At 37.7% G+C, this 18688-nt stretch overlaps 1 protein-coding gene across 1 annotated transcript in view; it reads left to right on the top strand.

Moving 5' to 3' along the window:
- Positions 1-16742: 16742 nt before the first annotated feature.
- The window catches only part of AGBL4 (ATP/GTP binding protein like 4), a gene marked incomplete at its 5' end in the record, with an annotated part of 872835 nt that continues 870889 nt past the window's right edge, over positions 16743-18688 (top strand). Inside the window, one exon of the mRNA XM_017743442.1 lies at positions 16743-16878. Within this exon, the coding sequence (XP_017598931.1) occupies positions 16743-16878 (136 nt within the window). The remainder of the gene's footprint in view (positions 16879-18688) is intronic.

The following is an 18688-nucleotide window of genomic DNA, read 5'->3' on the forward strand; positions in this document are numbered from 1 at the left end:
CACCTCGGGGCGAGGGCAGTGAGGTGGGGAAGGGACGGCGGCAGAGGCTCCTGCCCGGGGAGATGTGACGAGGGGCAAAGCCCCTTCCCTTGGGGGATGAGGAGCGTCTTCCCAGGGACAAGGTGGTCGTGGGGAAAGCTCCTTCAGGCAAGGAGAGAGGGAAGAGCCCCCCGCGTTCCAGGCCTGCCTGAGGGGGACTGACCCTCTGTGGGGTGGAAGGTGCGAGGGCCAGAGGCCGGCTCACCCAGCCGCCGCTGCGGGCCGAGCCCCGGCGGGGCAGAGAAGGGGGCTGGCGGTGGGGCAGCCTGCACCGTGCTCCATCCTCCCGCACTCTGCTCCATCCTCCCGCACTCTGCTCCATCCTCCCGCACTCTGCTCCATCCTCCCGCGCAGGGGCAAAGGTGGCGGTGGCGAAGAGCAGAGCAAACCGGCGGTGCAGAGGAGCTCCCCTTACACAAGAAACGACCGCCTGCGTGAATTAGCATGAAAAAAATAATACGTGAAGACACAGGTCTGGAACTGAAACTGCAGCACAAGGCTGGTAGCTTGTGGGTTGACCTGCAGGTGCTGCTTGACCAGTCTGGGAGGTGTAAAGTACCCGGAGGCTGCAGAGGGACAGCGAGCAGCACACCTGACAGCTCCCATCCCTTACACTATAACTGAGGATTTCTTTAAGGAAGGTGCTAAATGTTATTCTTCCTATTCAGGATGTATTAAAAATGGCTTTAACTGTGTATGTGAGATAAGTTTGTCTGTAAAACTGAAATTTTGTCTCTCCTCATAAATGATAAAGACCCTCTAGGTACAGAGGTCTTTCCTGTTGTAACAAAACACATGCACCTCTTTTCCAATCCATGTGAAAACAAAAGCCCCCCAAATATGTTACGAAAATCAGAGAAACTAACATTTGGAGGATGGAACAAAGATGACAGTTTTCCTGAGTATTTTATTTCCCAAAGTACCATACATAAATTATCTGGGTTCCTGAACCAGGAGTTCATTTTCCCAGCCTGCTGTGTTAGCTGCTGCACCTCTGCTTTTCAGCCTCGGAAGTGGCTCCAAATAAATATGCATTATCCATAAAACTGATCTTGGATTTTTGGGCCACTTAAGGTGAAAAAAAGTGATAAATATGTCAAATGCTGTTGTGTTCTGGAAAATGATATTACAGAGTCTACATCTAAGTGGATTGTCCATACGGTTCTTGAATTCCCTGTATTCAGCCATACTGTTTATGAACCCCTGGAAAAACACTGTAAAGTTGGTTGGGTGTTGTACTTGTCCATGAGGCAGGTGATTATTTCCATCGTCTGCACTGTGCAACACTGCTAATCAGCTGATCAGCTCTGCCTGAGCTGTGAACTGGGGAACAGATCTCCAGTGGCCATTTGACTTTGTCAGCTTTTCTGCCTACCTCATGTGCCCTTGTCAGTAACTTCAACATGGAATGTAACTTTCATACTATTTCCAGATTAATTTACTCTTATATTGTGTTCTTTGCTGTGTTATTTAAACCTGCTGCTTTACAGTATTTGCTTTTTAATTTTAACCTTACCCAGAACTTTTCCCACTTCTGACCATTGCACCTGACTAATCGATGGTTTTCTCATAAATGTTGTGTTTCAGCTTGTGCTGAATTAATGTTTAGTTACACGTCCTGATAGATGTCTGCTTGAGTTTTACAATGCTTATCTGGCCATTTTGCAAGTCTAATTTGCAGGTCTTTCTGTTTTGGAGAAACCAGATAAGGAATTAAAAATGCAAAGAACCACAAAGATAGGGAAAAGACCCAAAACTCTCAGAGAAAAAGGAAGCAAGCTTGTGGTGTTGGCCCACTTTTTAAAAAGGTCATGGAAACTAGGCTGTGGGAAAAAAAGGTGGGGTGATTTGGTTTTTTTCTGTCAGCTGACACTAAGTTGACAGGCAGGTTCTTTCCTTGGCAAATCCCTCAAAGAATCTCTTTTTCTCCCTTTTACTGCTGGGTGACACTGCCACTGTTATTGAACACATAACTGGGGAATGTTCCTGCTGCATCCTCGCTGCTTAGCGTGTCTTCATCATGTGTGAAATCTAGAGCAGTCTTTAGGAGATACAGGAATGTAGCTCTGGAACCTGCATTTTGCACAAATGCAAGGAGCATAAAGCCATTACAGAAGGACTGAACATTGTTCAAACCATATAACTCAATTTAGCCAGTATGAGTATATTATACTTGCTGGGTGTTTGGTTTTTTGTTTTTTTTTTTCTTTTTTTTTTTTTAACAGCAACATCATGTTTTTAGTCATGGATCAGAAAACACAAGTAATAACTCTCATCATCTCATCTGCCCATTGTGAAATACTGATTGTTATTTGCAATTTTTGCATAAGGAAACTGAGTTACAAAGAAATTGAAGGTAACTTATCCATGCTTTATAGCAGCACAGATTGCTGTGATGGACCATTCTTTACTGTTTTAGTTCAGTAACCTGGGTTTGACAAGAGTCGATGTCAGAAGAATTACAGTGTGCACTTAGATGTGATTAGAAAAATTAGATTTCCTCCAAAAAGTTATCTGATAGTGAATTATGCACATCTAGGATGCTTATGACCCCTCGAAACTCTTATCTTAGAAAATACTATTTGTCAAGACTTTTTGTATATTAATTATACTTTATGGAAAACATATTTTTTTTATAATGTAAGAATTTTTCTTTTCAGTTTTATTCATATTTCCTCCTATTATAGGGAAGTAAATCTGTTAATCTGTTTTATACTGGTAATTATTCTTACTGTTTCCCTATATACAAATATTTTCATATTCCATTCCTTTTCCCTGGAGAAGATTTTTGTTTCTGTTTTTGCAAATTTTTAAACTTTTTTTTTATTTTATTGGGGAGGGGGATTAGGACACACCAAATTGCACAAAGCATTTCAGAAGAGGGATTTCATCAGCTTTTATTATACTGTTAGGCTCAGCATTATTTTCTACATCATGGTTTCAGCCAATCTGTGTATTTCAAGTAAAATTGAGACTTAATGTGGAAGGTAGATTATCTCACACCTGTCTAGTACAGAGTTCATATTCTGCTGCTGTCCTCACTGGACTAGGCAGACAGCTGCTCTAATCCATAAAAATAGTTTCTGTATTCTGATGTTTGGTTAGAGTGCTGCAAATCAGCTCACTTTACTCTGAATTAATCATTTTCCCATTCTAGTTGGCTCCTTAGTCCCATCTGCTTTCTTTGAAGTGTTTAAATCAGCTTTTTGCAGTAAACTCTGAATTTGTATGCTTTCCTATTTGGTTTTCGAGGCTGAAACCTTCATGTCTCAAGCTGGGAATCCAATTTAAAAACAACGTAAATTTTCACAAATGAAGTCTGCAGGAGGATGAAAGTGGTTGAGTCTAGTTAGTTACTCTCAGGAGCTTTTTGGTTTGACTTCCAGTTGTTCTGCTCAGCTGACCTTTGTGTCATAAACCCCTGGAATATACAGGGTATGGGAAAACAGCTACTTTAGTTAAGTTCCATAAAACCCCAGATGAATGTTATTTTTCCAGTTCTATAGCAAAGAGGACATTTTAGCTTCACCAAGGAAGGTTTAGGAGTAGGTCAGTGAGGACAGAATGCCTGTGTTTTTACTGAATTTTTTGACCCATGAACCAGATGAAAGTATTTTCCAAATTAGAATTTCAGCAGTTACCTCCTTCTCCCCAGGTTTCTGTTCTAGGCATCTGTATTACCTTCAGAGGACTTGCATCTGGAGACCTGAATGATCAAAAGGTGCAGGTTATCTCTTGAGTTCTGTAATAGTTTTCTATCTGAGGCAACTGCATATTAGCCTGGATTGACAGTTCTAATATGTGTTATTCCACAGTTGCTAGTCATTTTGTGGGTATTAGTATTTCTGGTATTTCATTGTGTCATCATCACTGAAATCATAGTGAAAGCAAGAAAAGGCATTTACTCACAGTACTGGACAGGATATAAATAAATGTCTTTAGACCAAAAATCCTTGTTATTGGAATAAACAGGCTTCCCAGCTAAATGTGGAGTTTTTTAATGTTTATTTACATGTCATGGTCAGTACCTTGCAGAGTGGTGTTGAGTCACATTTCATGTCAAGAATGGTTGGAATTTTCAAAATGTTCACAGCCAGGCTGTGACCTGGCTTCAGGAGGAAAGCTGCAAACCACTGTTGAATGCTCAAGCCCTACCCAAAGTTTGTGAAGTGCTCCTAAAACACTTAGTGTTGAGATCATTATTTCAGAGGTCTGCAAGTGAGGGAGCCAATAGAACAGCTGTGTAAATTCTGCAGTGTTTTCTAATTGATTTTAATATGATAGTGCTGAGCGGGATTGTTTTGAAGATAGCTTTTGATTATTCTTTCAAAAAATAATTGTTATTCTTTTAAAAATATTTAATTACATATGGTATGACAACATTCTAGTATCAGGAACATACTGCTTTCTTTTCAGTGGCCTTAATTATTAAATAAAAAGACAAACTAAATAAGAACATAATTTATTTGTCTTTAAATATAGGCTTTTTTGATAACTGGAGCTTCTAATTCACTGGCTTTATCATGAGGAAATTTAAAATAGGAGAGATCAGCTAATTACTTTAACAATATTATTTAATCTTTGTCATTAAAATAACACTATACATCAGCGATACTTCTGACTCTCCAGGTAAACTTAATTTCTTCAATTGAATTAACCTTTCCTAAATGATTTCTGAATTTTAAAGTGTATACAAACAGCAGAGCTTATTTTGTTATATACACCACTAACCTGTAAACATAGGCGAATCCCAGTGTTTGGGAAAAGACATTGCAGCCTTTATGCTGAAAGGGATCTGCCCAGAGTATCCTCTTATCAACACGAGGAGGCTTCAAATGTCAGTGGCAAACTGTGTGGAGACTGGGCCCAGCCTTGCAGATGTTCACACAGCAGAAAGAGCTGTTTGCAGTTGTTTATAAAATGCTGCAGGATGGATTTGTAAACAAATCTAAAATGAGTTTTGTTCAATAAAGACATTTGCCAGAACTTAGCAATAGCATTGGTACATTTCAGCCAGAGCAGTTGCACATCCAGGGGACATTAGAGAAGGGTTTCTTAGTAAATCTGAGGCACTTTGTAAGACCATTAACTATTTCAGTTTTTACTGTGTAAGTTGAAATATTCATTGAAGTTCTATATAGAAATTGACTCTAGTCACTGCAGAAAGATATTATAGTGATCATTAGACTCTATTGCCAGTAAGCTGATATTCAACTAATTTCCAGTGTTTTTCACTTACCCAGTGGAAACAATCCCCACTAGAAAAATTCATTGAAGAAAACCTGCTAATATATTTCTGGTACTTAAATCTTTGATCATATTTTTGTTACGTAATTTTCCAAATAAGGAGACCTGAGAAATACTAATGAAGGCTTTATACAGCCAGAAGATATAATTTCAGAAACAGAAAGAAACAGGAATGTGGTGGGTGTTCCAGTTGCCATTTTTGAATGGTTTACCATTTCTTAGCCATATTTCATACATTTTTTTCTTTGACGAATAATCAAAGCTTTGAGAAGTTACTTACCTCAAGCCACCCAACGTTTTTTCTTTCAGTGAAGTTCAAAGCACCCTATTAATTACTAGCACTTGTGAGAGGAGGCTTTTGAATTTGTAAAAAGTAAAATGAGACATATTGAGAATTTTAATAGGTTTTATACTGAAATTTGTAAAACAGAAGTTTCTGCAAATTTCTTTGGTGTGGCTGTCACTGCTTTTAGTAGGCAAAAGTCTCATGCAAAAAAACCAGATTAACCTCAGAATGCATTTATGTGGCCTACGTAGCTTTCCTGTTTTTGGAAGTTGAGCTATATAGATTTAATACTCAATAAAATAGGTTTTTAAAGTCATCTCCCTGTGTTACAATGGAACCAGCTTGATCTCCACATGGGGCCGCTAACAGGACTGGGACACTCAGATCTGCAGCACCAGCCTGTCCTCCAGGTGGGACACCTCACACAATAGCTGTCAGCTGCCACAGAAGAGATGGACAACTTGTCTATGCTGGGAAATCTTTCTTCCTCCTCTTCCTCTTTCCTCCACAACACCTGTGTAGGGACAGAAGTCACAGAGGGAGATGGCTGAATAGTCATAGTTACCTTTTTTTATGTTTTTTAAGAAAGACCTCTGATACCCTGGTAAGAGAAAGCAGCAACCCCTGGATAAACGAGGTGCTGGAGGACGTGGAGAGGAGTTTGTGCAGATGTTTCCTGCTGATGTCACTGAGATGCAGCCATGCTGCTTTGCTCACAGCTGTGCTGCTGGATGCAGAGCAGCTCCAGCACACCCACCTGGGTGTGTGCATCATGCTACATCACTCTTGTTCCTGGAGGATTGATCGTGCTGCCCTTTTCCAGAACGATGTGAATCTATAGAAACCAGCTTAGATTTCTCAAGTGATCCCCCAAGGTAGTTGGCATGCAGAGCCTTGATGCAGAATTGCCATGTTTAGATTGCATTGTACCTGAGATAATAAGTTCTTCTAGGCTCAAGCTGTGTCTGCCATTAATCTATAACAGAGGTAAAGCAATTTTCAATTAATTGAGAGTTGGTTATGGATACACATCAATGTATCCCATATCCCAGCTTCCTTGTCACATTGTCCCCACAACTCATTTTGTTGACTTTGCCACAGAGGCCAAGCCTGCCATTTAAGAAGTGCTATATTTGTTAACTTAGGATTTCTCCGTATGTTTTTTGAAGAAATTTTACTATTTGTATGTTGAAATGGTTTGGAAAACTTCTCTACCAAAATAATAATGACTTCCATTTCATTTTGTCACAGGCTCTCAAACTCAGGATGTGGACTTTAGTATTAAATCTAGAGCTCTCATCCTGCAAATGTTTGGCAATGAATTTGATGTATTTGTGTATAGTAAATGCTTTTTGTGATTAGTTCTATTTTAGGATAAGTAATGTATGAAGGTTAGAGACTAAAACTTGTATGTTCTGATACATATATTTTCTAATATGTATGTATCCCTGTTCTCTCAGTATGGTAAACTGGCTGATTTCATAGTTTCATTGTGTCAAAAATCAAGCATGGAAAAGGGGATGGGAGGAAAAAGTAGTGGTCTTAAATTATTTTTATTAGATGAATAAGCTCTCTAATGATTTCATTTACCTACTGATTCGTAGAGCTGTTTATTTCGCAGTGGATCTCACAATCATGAGTGAAAACTGGCAAGATTTTCCTTTTACATTTTGTTTCATAAGCACCTTGAAAAATGTGTTGAATTTCAATCTCCACTAAAGCAAGTGGAACATCAGTTCCCGTGAATCGGATTCATTGCAGCTCTGCTGATGTGTTTTCATTTGCAATAAGCAGCAGAGTCACTTTGCTATTACAGTGAACTTCAGTGCTGGGAAACTTGGCAAGTGACTATCAGATTTTCATGCATATAAAATGCAGATGTGGTAGAATGATGCATTTGATTAATAAAAAATTCCTCAAATAACCTATACAAATGCATAGGCAGCAGCATTATTTCATGAGAATTGTCCATGTGAAATAGGATTGTGAGATAAACTTGCCTCTGCTACTTACCTACACCCAAAGCCTGTGGTGCTCCAGCATAGCAGATGTTTTGTAACTAGGCACAATACCACTATATCTGCTGCTTATTTTATTTCTGAGTGGTACAAATAATCAGTGATTTGATCTCAGAGCTTTCTCTGTGTAAGCTTTCTTGAAGGTGGAATTTTGGCTTGTGTTCTGAATATTTGAAATATTTTGTATGCATTTCAGATTCCCATAAATATTGTATCAACTTAGTATTTGCTTAGTTAAAAACCTGCTGAATATGCTGTATTAGTTAGTAGTGTTCTCTGTAGTTTTATTCCTGTTATGTTGCTGATGCAAGACAGTTAATAGATAGTTTGTTTTTGCTGACATTTTTTATGTTAGAAAATGGGATTTCTGAAACAATATTTAAATTTTTTTGCTATGCAGTACTTTGTGAATAAAATAAAACTGCAATGATCTAATTGTTTGAAATTAAATGCTAGATTATGTTCTTAAATAAAGGGAATGTGAGTGGGCAATGCTTGGATCAAAAAAATTCTCAATGGTTTGAAATACTACTTTTAGGAATGAACTGTTTTGGAAAGTAGGGGGAAATGCTATTCTAAATGAAGAAGTTGAAGGAGTTGTTTCAATGAGTAATTATAACTATGGCAGTAATTAATAGTGTAATTGATTTCAGTAACCTGGGGGAACAAATTATTCCAGAAGCAGTACTAAAATCCCCAAATTATTTTAAACATGTAATGATGAAGAAGAGTGTAACTCAAAAGTAAGGAAACTGTGGCTGAAACTACTGCTGGTTTAAGTTAACTGGCAGAAGACATCCCTAAACAGCAGGTGAATAGGGAGCAAGAGCCAAGGAAAATAGCAGTTTAACCCAAAGAAGGATACATGAATTATGGTATGTAATAACCAGGATGGAAATTGCCTGTGCACTGAGGTTGCCCAGTTTTCAGTTACCTCACTCATGATGAAAGTCCAAGCAGCTGCAGCAACCACCTTTCTTCCCATCACTTGGGAAATACAGGGTCTTGAAGAGAAAGATGGTGCGTCACAAAGCTGCTGATGTATTTCCCCACAGGATTTTGTGCCTACCTTGGAGTCCGCATGGAAGGCCCAGTTTCCCATGGATAAAGATTCATTACCACCATAATGATGTTAGTGGTTGAGTCAGGAATTGAATTGGAGTCTCCTGAAGACTTGAATTAGTGATAATCAAATAATTTAAAAAAAATTTGGACAGGTGCATCTGCAAGAAATTTACAGTAGTCGCACTTTAGGTATCAAAAAATCAAAATAGCTGTTAATAGTGGGTTTGTTGTAGTGCCACAGCTGACCTGTGTTGAGGCTCACCAGGCTGATTGCTTTTGAAGAATAGCTGAGAATGAGATAAAAGCCCTATCCAAATTAGAAAGCACAGCTGTATTCCCTCAGTGCTAACCCTGGAATAATGTCCATGATACAGCTTTCTAGCTCATAGCATCACAGCTATGCTGTCTCCCTTTGGCCTTCCAGGGATTCGGCAGATAAGTGCATGCTTCCACAGTATGGCATAGGCATCTCTTTAAATATAAATTTGGAATGTTCCTGTTCAATCAGCAGACATAGTAAGACATGAAAAGTGCTAGGAATTTGGCACAAGCAGGCAAATTTTCATAAACAGAAAAAGTGCTGTTTATATGTTCCATACTTGACCTTGCTGATATTCTCGAAAGACTTTCATAGTACTTCATACTTGGTATTTTTAGGAGATGTCCTGTGGACAAACATTTTGAATGTGATAGAGCTGAGGAGTCTGAAAACTAGGACAAGAAATAAAGCCTTGGCCTTTTGCAAAAGCTGAAATCAACCTACTTCTCTGTGTTATCAGGAGTATTTATTACCTATTGAGTCTTTTTCAGTTTCCCAGCTGAGAATCAGTTGGTCCCAAAGAAAGGTGACGCAGAAAGTTGTTATCTTGGAGAGATTAAACTTTGTTACTCACTGAAGGCTATGTAATCTTGGGTCAGGGTCATTGCATTGGTTGCTACATACAAGATGCTTTAGTTACATTTAGCTTGCCTCAATGTGAGTTCTCTTTAGTTTAGAAATTTATTTTGGCTTGACTTTTTCCAGTTATGCTGTCAAGTTTAAGTGAGATAACGCGCTTTTGTTAAATCAATGCCTCACACCCAGGACAGCTGTTGAAACATGGGTATGTACGTATCATCCAGGACTATATATGGATATATACATAGCAAATGTCTATGAATCTCTCCCTTTCCTTCTACTTCCTCTATCCTCCTTCACATAAAACACAAACCTGGGTATATAAAAGCTGATTGGTTTCAGTATTAAATAGAATCAGAAATATTTGGAGCATTTTAGGATGGTACCAGCAAATACTAGGGAGTAACTTCAACCACCACAATCTTTTTCCAGTTTTTTGAGTAATATCAGGTTTTGCCCTTACCTGAAATTTCCTCCACTTCAGTTCCAAACCCTGCAATTGCCTGCCTGCTTGACTTGGTATTTTTTGCAGGTCACATGCTCTCCTTGTCTTTGGGAAATCAGTTGCATACAAATTTCAGAAAGACATGGGATGCTACAGAAGAGTTTCACTCCTTGAAGTTCTGTAGTACACAAGGGATTGGCTTTAACTCTTCAGTTCTTTTCTTGCCTCAGAATCCCTAGACACAGAATTTCCCCTGGAATGGTAGGAACACACCTACAATTTTTTTTTCTTGACCCAGAACTTGAATTCTTGTGCACTGTTTGACTGGTGTTTCAGCATCTCCTCTCATTCACATGCAGACCTAATTCTCTGAGCCGTGCCTTATTTCCCAGAAAGGGTGGACTTGCTGATACTGTTACTTTTTTGCAGATGCAACTCTGAGGACTAGTTCAGCTCAATAGCTATTATTTTCTTTTTTCTCTGCTAGCTGGGGTTGCATATTATGTACTAAATTTTTGTTTTACTGTTTATGTTTTATGCTTTCTTTGATGTGTTTTTTTTACTTAAATATTGCTACTATAGCAACTGTTGCATCATGTGATACCTTTGATATTAGCAAGATACCAAATTCTTGTTAAAAAATAAATTATTTGTTGTTACATTCGCTGATCCTTACAATGTTTTAAAATAAACATCTCTTCAGTTAATGTATTTGGTACAACTGTATTTTTCAGTTTTTTGTTTTATTTTTCATTTGTGGTAGAATTTTAGGTTAGAGCTTATAAGTGCAGTAAAAAGAGTAATTTTTTTTTTTTTTTTTGCTTACTGAGTTCAAAGCATTAATTTCTTTTAAAAATTTTCATTAGAAAAATTTGTTCATATCTTCTTGGACACTTTGGATTTCACTAAAGTGATACAAAAAGTTCCATTGCTATTTGTCTCTAACAGAAAGGTATATCCTTGGGAATAGCCCACACTGAGATAATAAATGAGTAGCCTTGAAGTAAAGCTTTTAGGTTGAAGATTGGAAACAAATATCACAAATGAAACAAGTGCAAGTCTACACAAGCTGCCTTTTTTTCTTTTTCTATAAACTCCTAAGACAATGCCAGCCATTGGGAGTGAGGAGTCATTGTGCAGAGCAGTATCTGTCTGCCAGATATCTTCAGTTGCATGTCCTTCATTGGATTTTGGACAGGAGCTATGACTGACCTGGGATTGGTAGTTGTATCTGTGTGTGGATCTGGTCTTTTTAAAAGGACTAGGTAGAGGAGATTTTTTTCACACTTGACCAGCCTGGTGGTTGATGCTTTGCTTTGGGCTGAGCACCTCGTGTACCTTTTTGTCCCACTTGCCTTGGGCTTTCTGCTCAGTATATTGCAGGCAAAGTCATTTTTGTGGTGCTACCAAGCCTTTTGTAGGCAGTCCACATGTCACCATCTTTAGTGATCATTTTGCTTTATATATTTGCATATAAGAACAAGATTTTTCCACTCTGAGATTTGACTCAGATGCCTATTCCACACCTTCTGCTGGAGTAAAGCAGTTTGGGTACATGTATCTAAAGAAGGATGAGGTATTTAGATTTACTTTTGCTTCTAACCCAAAATACAAACTAATGGTTGGTTATCTAAGGAGTCGTGTTAGGAAGGTTGAAAGGTGATATTGTCTCACAGCCTCTGTAGAAAGAGTAACTTGTGCAATGAAATTAAAGACCCAAACAATAAATAACGTTTCCTTCCTATTATACGACCAACCACAAGCTCTTTCAAGTCCATGGCAGTAAGATTGCAGTTATTTCTCCTGACTACTTTCAGAACCTGTGCAAAGCTCAGAATTTGCCTGATAATCTCTGCTTAACTGCAGTTCATCTTTACTTTGCTTGTTTTCTTGAATATGAATATCATCTCACAGTTTGGAGACAGACTTGACAAGCAGTCTGTTGGTCAAACTGTAGGAGGAAAGTAATCGAAGAGACAATTTCTGTAAAGCTGCTTTATCTCAAATTTGGTTTTTAAATGACAACATGATGTTACTATTTTTTAGAACTAGACCAAGCTGTATAACAATGCCTTCTTGTGGTAACCAACATTTTCCTTGTTCTGCTGGACCTTCAAAATAGGTAATGGTGACAGAATGGGCACAGTACCCCCATGTGAGGCTGCAGGTGTGGCTGCTGCCATGCCAGGTATTGTCTCAAACCCTGGGATTAGTAGTCTAAACATATTTTTTTCCCTTTCTTTTCAGATCACAGTGCCTGTGATTTAAGTACATTTCAGATTGACAGTACTCTGCAGTATGTTTAGATTCTCCGGGTCATGCCCAAGCCTTGCTTCGGGATACATGGCTGTGAAGATCAAAATGACAGTTGTGTTTTCTTCTTTTTCTTAGCATTTTTAAGTCAGTGAACCTGGAATTCTGAGTTCCTGACTGCTTCTTCCTGTAGGATTTTTAGAATGGCTACAGAGCTTTCAGAAGTCATAGCAGAAATAGCTTGTCTTCCTGAGTATCAGTGTTTCTGAAGCCTAGGGACAATGATATAAAAGCTTTTATTTAAAAAAGAAAACAATCAAAGAATAAGAGAACATAACCAGCTATTAAGACTACAGACTTTCACTAAATGCGATCATTTACAAGAATTCTGGTAAAATGACATTATTTTCAGGTTTGTGGAGCAGACACTGTTATTGGCATAACCTCCATAAATGCTACTTAGCCAAAGTGTGAGCTGAGCAGTGTTCATCTGGAGACTTGGCATGTTTTGGAGCTAACAGGAGTTGCTGCTGGTCATCTGAATGAACTCTTTTTTTTTTTTTGCAAACTGTACTGAGAGTTCAGATTCACTTCTTTGTATGTGTTTCTATTAACAATACTCCTCAAGGCTGATGGAGCTTTTTTGCTAGGATACCTGGAAACTTTTCTTGGCCCCTGGATGATAGGAATCTGTCTATTAGATCTTTACACCATAGATGTTTTCAGCAGCAAAATGTATCCTAATTTTATTCTAAAATAAGGATCTCATAAGAGAATATAGGTGTATCTTGATGACATTTGTAATATTTAAAGGAAGACTTTTACAAAACTCCCTTGTAGTTATTTTAGGTTTTCGTGTTACCTCACCTTTCTAATTGGCTGTTGTTGTTAGGCAGTGTGATTAGAAGAATGATGCAGGTTTGCCAGGCAAATTCCCTCTATATTTTTCCATGTCTGTTTTCATGTAGCTGTGCTCTCCTACCTAATGTAGCATGAGGGTAGCTGCTGGCTGCTAGCTCTGTGGGTTCTCAGGTCTGGCACATCTGGAAGCTGGGCTTGTTGTTTGCCCAATTCAGAGTCACCGTTACTTTCTAAAGAGGTGCCTTCCTCTAGAAACCACAGTTTTTAAAGAAAATGTACTTAAATTTGCATGATGTTTATTGTAGCAAACACTGATTTCATCTTTTCCTAAATGAAAAAGAAACATTGGCTTTACCCTTTGAATTTAGGAAGGGCAAAGAAGCTCTGGAAATTTCCAAACTCTCCCTCCCATGAATCCCAGTCTCCTGGAACTGATTCTATTCATTTTCACTAGTTTGATGTGAAATATATCCACAATGACAATAGTGATGAATGCAGATACCAGAAGACTCTGTCCAGGTTTTATTTTAAAACCTTATATACTTACAGAGATTTCAGGCACCTACAGATTTTATACCTGATAGAAAATTACCATTAAAGTTTAATACTGCAGTAAAAGTAAATCCTAGGGATTTGTGGGAGCCTCCTGGAGTTTAAGCTATGAAGAATTAGAATAAAATACCTATGTGTCTTACAACCTATAAGAAAAATAATTGACAAAATAAGAACTACATTCTGAGACAATTTCTTTGCTAAGTTTTGCCTTTGCTTGTCTTATCTAACCTTTTTTTTCAAAGGAGACTCTGGTCTCCTTAAGTGGAATGTGCAGGATGTACTTCAGTTAATTCTCTTCTTTCCCTTTCAGTTTCAGATTGAAGAGCTATTTCCCTTCCCCACAAGGTTCTATCATACATCTTTGCCTCCAGCCAGGAAAATCTGCTTAGGGCTCCCCACTTGTGAGGACAGGATCTCTTTATTGGCCAGAGGACTGGACCCCAGGGTAGCTGTTCTCTCCATCTGAGGGTGGTAATATGTTCCCAGCACCACTCTCTGCATCTGCTGAACAGACAGGCGTGAAGCCATGTTTTATAATTGAGTACTGCAGCAGTGCAGGCTCCTTTTTGGGCAGTGGTGTGGCCTTTTCTTTATCACCCAAGGAGAACATGCCAGAAGGGACGTGGTGCTGTTGTGCTGTTTCGTAACGTGAAGTTCAAAGACAGCAGTTTTGCGTATTTAGAGATTAAAGATAATATAACTCAAAATATAGCAACAGTAGGTTCTGAATATTCTAAGTACTGTGGAATAAAGAACATGCTAGGAGAGTAATATTGTTAAATGACTATGAATTACAGGCTATTTGATGATTTTATTCTCATTCCTGGAGGGCTACATTAGGTCAGGAGGAGCAGATGGAAACTTTTTGCTGGGATGCAGTCACTTGACAGCTTCCTTCTGCATTGTGTAAAGACTCCATTGGCAGATTTTCTAATTTACCAGGGAGATGTAACTCTCTCTTCTGCCTGCTTTTCCTACACTGTCTTATGGTGCCAGTGCTATGAATGTAATCCTTTCTAGTTTCTTCATCTTTTAGTGATGTTTCCCAGTTGTCTTTTACAATTTCTAAGAGGCCTGTTACTTCTAGCTGAGACTTAAAAGGAAACGTATACCAGGAGGAGTTCAGTCTTCAAACTGCTCTACTCTGGTGACTCTCTGCCTCCCATTCTTTCACTTTAGTCCCTGGCAGCTCAGGCACTCATGGTGATTTTCAGGTTTTCCATTAATTTTTCTTTGTATCTTTGATTCCACAATGTTGGATTGCAAATGACCAACTTGACTAATCTTAACTGCAACAGGTATATATTAATCAAAGTGGCACTCAGGTGAAACTGAGGAAGTGATTTTCCTCTGGCTGCTGCTCTGCACTAAAGCTTGCACAATGCAGAGGGGTGAATTTTATCAAGGGACAGGATCGCAGCCATGAAGATGCACAGATGCCCCATCGGGGTCTCAGTTTGCCTCTGGTGTTACTAGGGTTTAAGCAAATTGTATCAGCATGCTGGTAAAAACCATCCAGCTAAAATATCCTAAGTAGCAATTATACACTTAAAGAAAACAATTTGAATGCCACAGATTGCTGTCTGTGGGTAATTATTCAGTCTAAAACAAATAACCCAGAGGTTACAAATAATAATTTTGCTAAAAAAATACTATAATGCATTATTCAATATCTACATTTTTAGATTATGATAAAGTAAGAAATGGTCTAAATTCTGTTTGTTCTGCTGTAGTACTTCCCAAAGAGAGTAAGGTTCAAATTTCTTCCTGGGGAAGACTGGGGATTCATATGTCAAATGTTGACCTGGATATGCCTATTTTTTAATATGGGAATTATATACCTGTGAAAATATGGGTATATAACAGAAAGCCTGACAGACCCTTTAACTGTGGTGTCACTAATACACTGATATAATTTGTTACCTCTGCTAAGGTGTTTTGCCTCAAAAGGTGGAATACTTTTATGTGTTGAAAGGTCACTTTTAATTAATAAGCTGTTTTCATCATTCAGGGACAATATGAATTGCTTGTAACATTTGTGTGAAATAGTTTTCAATATAAAAATAAAACAAATTGAGCTTTATGTCACATTTATCATCCCCCGTAACCCATTTAAATGTCAAAAAAATCAGTACAGACCAAAAGTCTATTTCTAGAAGCCTTAGTAGCCCTATTTATCAGAGTGAAATAAGATATTATCATCCCATTATCCCATCACATGGCTTCTGGACTTGAAGCCATACCATTTCTTCATTTTCTGTAACACAGAAGATAGTTATTGCTAAATATTTCTTGTCCAAGCTGTAAGTAGTGAAGAAAGTGCTGAGTGTTTCTTTCGCTATAATATAAATGTATAATATAAATGTATAATATAATATTTTATAATATACAATTACTTACTTTCTTTCTTGTACATGTCTCAAATGGAAACAAAAATTAGTGTTCTTCCATTCCAGTTTGGAAACAAATATTTTGCAGACAGCGATTTGTTTGTATAGTTTTACTGTAAGGATAAAGCTTTCAATGTATTCACTACTGATGTTTTTGACAAAAATCACACCATTGTGTGGAAAATTAATGTCCTTGTATATTTTACCATGAAATAAATGCTGCATAAAAAAAAAAATTCTTTATTCAAGTTCTCTTTCTGAGTTTTGTTTTCTAACAAGGAGGGCTCAGATAGTCACATGGCTCCATGGGTGTATGTCTCTTCCTTCTAGAAATTTTAACATTTCAAATATGAGTGGGACTGAATAGTCTCAAAGGTTCTAAGTTCATTTAAGATGCATGAAAATAGGCAGGAGGATAGAGGAGAAAGATCCCATTAATGCCCATAGTGAGGAAGATGCTTCTGAGGGTTGTGATAAAGTAAGAAGCTGATGAGGAGTTCAATTCCAGGGAATCCATGCAGGATCTAGAGCTAGAGAGCTCCTGTCAAAAGAGGAGGGTCCAGCTGAATATCAGACTAATGCATAGTCCAGGTCATAAATGGGCAAAAACCCCAGGCTGGGTATATATGTATTTATATAGATATTTATATATATATTTTTTTATGCTCATGGTTTTTTTTTCACTTTTACTGGAACAGGCAGTGCCATTGGAAGTGATGATATCATAGCAGGGAATGTGAGCAAGTACATTGTTCTCCCAGCTGGTTACTGTGGACAGCCTAAAAAAGGACATCTTATATTTGATGCCTGTTTTGAAAGTGGTGAGTATTGTCAGCATTGTGTTACCTAGTTGTCAATGTATTAACACTTTTAACTCTATCACTCATCTTTTTATAAAGTGTCTTAATTCTAAAGAAGACTTAAATACTACTTAACAAAGTTTGCTGTTTCCCTTCAGTCACAGTATGGCTTCAAATCAGACTGTTCAAATGTCAAAAAGGTGAAGTTTGCTATTGCTTACAATTAGCATTTCATCAGGTCCATCTTTAACCACATGTGGATACTTAACTGGATTTTATTCTGTCATTATTTACAGTAGTTGTAGACCACTAATCCAAGACGTAGTATTTAAAATATGCGATTTAAAAATTTAATTTAGACGTTTACTGGCGAAGTTAACGCAGTAAAGAGCCAAGCACATCCTTGCATAATTACAGAATTTTTAAAATGTGTGTGTGCTGTCTTTAAATATATGACTTTGGGTTTCTTGTGGCCTGATCCTGTACTACTGAGGTTAATGGAAGCTCTGCCTCTGATGTCAATAGGAGAATTAAACTTTAGGAAGCTACTGGAAATTGAAAGAGAAAGTATTTTTTACAAGAGTTATAGTTTGCATATTACATTAAAGAGTAATTTTAATTGCTTATATGCATGTGGGGTATGTAGGTAAATATATCCCTGAAAATGTAGCACTATTTAGATTTTTGTGTTACATACACGTGCTACCAGATTTTTAGCTTAAATCTATTATTACTGGCTTTCAGACCTACAGAGCACTGTTAAACACCATATGTAGAAAAGGCATTTGGCAGGATAAACTATAGTTTTCAGCATGGTTTATGTGAGAGGTGCTGGTAATGCCAAAACTGCTCCAGTGTCTTGTAAAATGAGCTTTTTATGAAGAGTTACGTCCCTCAGGGTAGAATACTGGCTGCCAGTTCCTGGATAAATATTAAAGTGAGTTATTTAAATCCTGTGATTACATTATGTAAAAAGTGCAAATGATGTAGTGAATAATAAAGGATACCTTTTTTTTAGGGTGTGTCTCTGAAGGTTCAGACAACAGTTGTGTATTTTTAAAAATACTTTGGGTGCTATTTCATAATAGTTATGTGGGTTTTTTGCATTTTTGGATCAGAAAATGGCTTACGAAATGAATCATGGCCAAGCTGGGAAATTTATTGTGCTGAGCTTCTCTGCAATGAAAAAGATCAGTAGCAGTCATCAAATTATTTGTGAAGTATTGTGAGTCATGGCATGATGGTTTAATTCCAGTTTTTGAACAATGGAATTAATTGTATTTTTAAATTAAAACATTTATTCAGTTCAAAGGTAATGTTCATACTTTACATACTTTGGTAGTAATAGAATGTGATAGAAGCAGGTGCTATTTGAAATACTGTGTTTATTTACATTGTAGCATGATGAGACTGTGATGTTGCTTTGCATATTCAGACACTTCCAAAACACAAATATGAATGAAATTAATACCTTCATTTACCTTCTCATGGCGACAATGTATTAGCAAGAATGAGAGTAATATTGTGTACACTTCATATGTAAATTCACTTTATCTTTTGTTCTATGTCAGCCAAGTAATTGCTTAGAGTACCTTTACTGGTCAAAGCAAATTAACTGATACTGGATAACTTACAGAATTGTTATTAATGTTGAAATCTATCCCACCCTGTTGTCCAAACAGTAGGATATGACATTTATAAAATTGTATTGATGCTCTTTGTGTACCACCTTAAAATGTTAAAATCCTTTTGAAATTGCCTTTTTCAAAGAACAGATGGTAAAACTGACCCCACCTGCAGTACTGCCCCCAGCTCTGGGGTCCCCACTGCA

Source organism: Corvus brachyrhynchos, unplaced genomic scaffold, assembly GCF_000691975.1.
Source record: "Corvus brachyrhynchos isolate BGI_N302 unplaced genomic scaffold, ASM69197v1 scaffold48, whole genome shotgun sequence".
NCBI classification, from domain to species: domain Eukaryota; kingdom Metazoa; phylum Chordata; class Aves; order Passeriformes; family Corvidae; genus Corvus; species Corvus brachyrhynchos.